Source organism: Rhinopithecus bieti, unplaced genomic scaffold (genome assembly GCF_001698545.2).
Source record: "Rhinopithecus bieti isolate Rb0 unplaced genomic scaffold, ASM169854v2 scaffold_1017, whole genome shotgun sequence".
Classification (NCBI taxonomy): domain Eukaryota; kingdom Metazoa; phylum Chordata; class Mammalia; order Primates; family Cercopithecidae; genus Rhinopithecus; species Rhinopithecus bieti.
The window spans coordinates 4,109,556-4,112,680 of NW_016803657.1; the positions used below are offsets into that span (position 1 = coordinate 4,109,556).

At 53.4% G+C, this 3,125-nt stretch overlaps 1 protein-coding gene across 1 annotated transcript in view; it reads left to right on the top strand.

Annotated features, from left to right (window-relative positions):
• The window catches only part of LOC108542368 (kinesin-like protein KIF19), a 28,168-nt gene that overhangs the window by 8,468 nt on the left and 16,575 nt on the right, over window positions 1-3,125 (top strand). The window contains 2 exon segments of the mRNA XM_017892357.1: window positions 778-862; window positions 2,487-2,623. Coding sequence (XP_017747846.1) covers window positions 778-862; window positions 2,487-2,623 — 222 coding nt within the window.

The following is a 3,125-nucleotide window of genomic DNA, read 5'->3' on the forward strand; positions in this document are numbered from 1 at the left end:
TTTTTTTTTTTTTTTTTTTTTTTTTTTTGAGACAGAGTCTCACTCTGTTGCTAAGGCTGGAGTGCAGTGGTGCGATCTCGGCTTGCTGCAACCTCTGCTTCCCAGGTTCAAGCAATTTTTCTGCCTCAGCCTCCCAAGTAGCTAGGACTAGGTGCACACCACTACATCCTGCTAATTTTTATATTTTTAGTAGAGATGGGGTTTCATCATGCTGGCCAGGCTGGTCCCGAATTCCTGACTTCAGGTGATCCACCCGCCTTGGCCTCCCATAGCGCTGGGGTTACAGGTGGGAGCCACTGCGCCGGCCTCTTTGCGTTTTTTGGTTTCTCTCAATTCTTAGAGAAGGCCTGGAAAAAAGTCACATGCGTTTAGTACCTAATGCTTGGCAGGCCCCACGGAGGAGCCATCACATACCTTCTCATTCAATCCCTCGAAACCGTCCTCCAAGGTCAGCCTCGTCTCACATCGTGAGGCTCAGCACAGCCGCAGCAGTGCGCCCAAAGTCACACCTGCAGGATGGGGACTGAACCCAGGGGCATCCGGTGCCTGCGCTGTTTTTAGCCTTCCCTCGCCTGAGTATGGCCCTGTATCTGTCTGGAGGGATTGGAACCTGTGCAGACACCACACTCCTGTCCTCTCCAAGCGGCCAGGCCCCTTGTATCTGTCTGGAGGGATTGGAACCTGTGCAGACACCACACACCTTTCTCTCCAAGCGGCCAGGTCCCCTGACTGTGGTGGGGCTGTCCGTGTGACTGTGGGTCCTCTGTCTCTCCACAGGAAGAGGTGTATGGTGCTACCATCCAGCATTTGGTGGAAGGTGGATCTCTGGGTACAATGCGACACTTTGCCTGTGGCCCCTCAGGTACCATCAAGGGCAGTGTCCCAGGAGTAATCGGGGACTGTGACAGCAGGGTCTTGCTCTGTCGCCCAGCTGAAGTGCAGTGGCATAGTCACAGCTCACGGAAAGCCTCGACCTCCTGGGCCCAAGTGATCCTCCCACCTCAGCCTCCCAAGTAGCTGGGACTGTAGGCATGTGCCACTGTGCCCGGCTAACTTTTGTAGTTTTTGTAGAGACGAAGTCTCCTGATGTTGCCCAAGCTTGTCTTGAACTCCGGGGCTCAACTGGTCCTCCTGCCTCTGCCTCCCTAAGTTCTGGGATTACAGGCCCGAGCCACCATGCCCAGCCTGGTACTCTCCTTCTCCTTCTCTCTCCTCCTTCTCCTTCTCCTTTTTTTTTTTTGAGATGGAGTTTTGCTCTGTTGCCCAGGCTGGAGTGCAGTGGCGCAATCTCGGCTCACTGCAACCTCCGCCTCCCAGGTTCAAGCAATTCTCCTGCCTCAGCCTCCCGAGTAGCTGGGATTACAGGCGTGTGCCACCACGCCTGGCTAATTTTTTGTATTTTTGGTAGAGACGGGGTTTCACCCTGTTAGCCAGGATGGTCTCAATCTCCTGACCTCGTGATCTGCCCACTTCGGTCTCCCAAAGTGCTGGGATTACAGGTGTGAGCCACCGCACCTGGCCTTCTTTTTTTTTCTTTTTCTTTTTTTTTTTTTTTGAGACAGAGTTTTGCTCTGTCACTGAGGCTGGAGTGCAGTGGCGCGATCTCAGCTCACTGCAACCTCTGCCTTCTGGGTTCAAGCAATTCTCCTGCCTCAGCCTCCTGAGTAGCTGAGATTACAGGTGCGTGCCATCACACCTGGCTAATGTTTTGAGCTCAAGTGATCCTCTTGCCTCTGCCTCCCTAAGTTCTGGGATTACAGGCGTGAGCCACTGCGCCCAGCCTCTTTTTGCTTTTGAGACAGGGTCTCACTCTGTTGCCCAGGCTGGAGTACAGTGGCGCAGTCACAGCTCACTGTAGCCTTGACCTGCTGGGCTCAAGTGATCCTCCTGCCTCACCCTCCTGAGTAGCTGGGACTACAGGTGTGTTCCACCACACCCAGCTAATTTTTGTATCTTTTGCAGAGATGGGGTTTCACCACATTGCCCAAGCTAGTTTTGAACTTCTGGGCTCAAGTGATGCACCCGCCTCAGCCTTCTAAAGTACTGAGATTATAGATGTGAGCCACCACACCCAGCTCTTTTTTTTTTTTTTTTTTTTTTTTTTTTGAGATGGAGTTTTGCTCTTCTTGCCCAGGCTGGAGTGCAATGGCTCCATCTCAGCTCACTGCAAACTCCACCTCCTGTGTTCAAGCGATTCTCCTGCCTCAGCCTTCTGAGCAGCTGGGATCACAGGTATGTGCAACCAGGCCCAGCTAATTTTTTTGTATTTAGTAGAGACCAGAGTTTCACCATCTTGGTCAGGCTGGTCTTAAACTCCTGACCTCAGGTGGCCCACCTGTGCCTTAGCCTCCCAAAGTGCTGGGATTATATGTGTGAGCCACTGCACCCAGCTCTCTGTCTTTTAATGGCCAGCACTTCCAGGTGGAGCATCTCGGCCCACCTCCGGAGTCCCCCAACCCTGGCAGGTGTCTCTGTTCCTCCTCCAGGTGCGGGGAAGACCCATACCATGCTGTGTGTGGACGCGGAGCCTGGCGTCTACCTGCAGACCCTCGCTGACCTCTTCCAGGCCATTGAGGAGACCCGGGACACCACAGACTATAGTGTGTCGATGTCTTACCTTGAGGTGAGCCTGCCTTGGTTGCCTTGTCTGCAAAATGGGCGTGATGGCACCAGACGAAATGCAACTGTGACATCCTCACACTGTGTGTTCCCCCCAGAGGCCGGCTAGCCTCGTGGAAAGCCCCAGTCCCCAGAGTTGAGATTGCTCTGGAGGTTCAAAGCTTAGTGGTGTGGAAGTTCTTGGAATTATTATTATTATTATTATTTTGAGACGGAGTCTCGCTCTGTCGCCCAGGCTGGAGTGCAGTGGCTGGATCTCAGCTCACTGCAAGCTCTGCCCCCCGGGGTTACGCCATTCTCCTGCCTCAGCCTCCCAAGTAGCTGGGATTGCAGGCACCCGCCACCACGCCTGGCTAATTTTTGTATTTTAGTAGAGACAAGGTTTCACCGTGTTGGCCAGGCTGGTCTCGAACTCCTGACTTCAGGCAATCCACCTGTCTTGGCCTCCCAAAGTGCTGGAATTACAGGCATGAGCCACCACGCCCAGCCTCTTTTTTTTTTTGAGA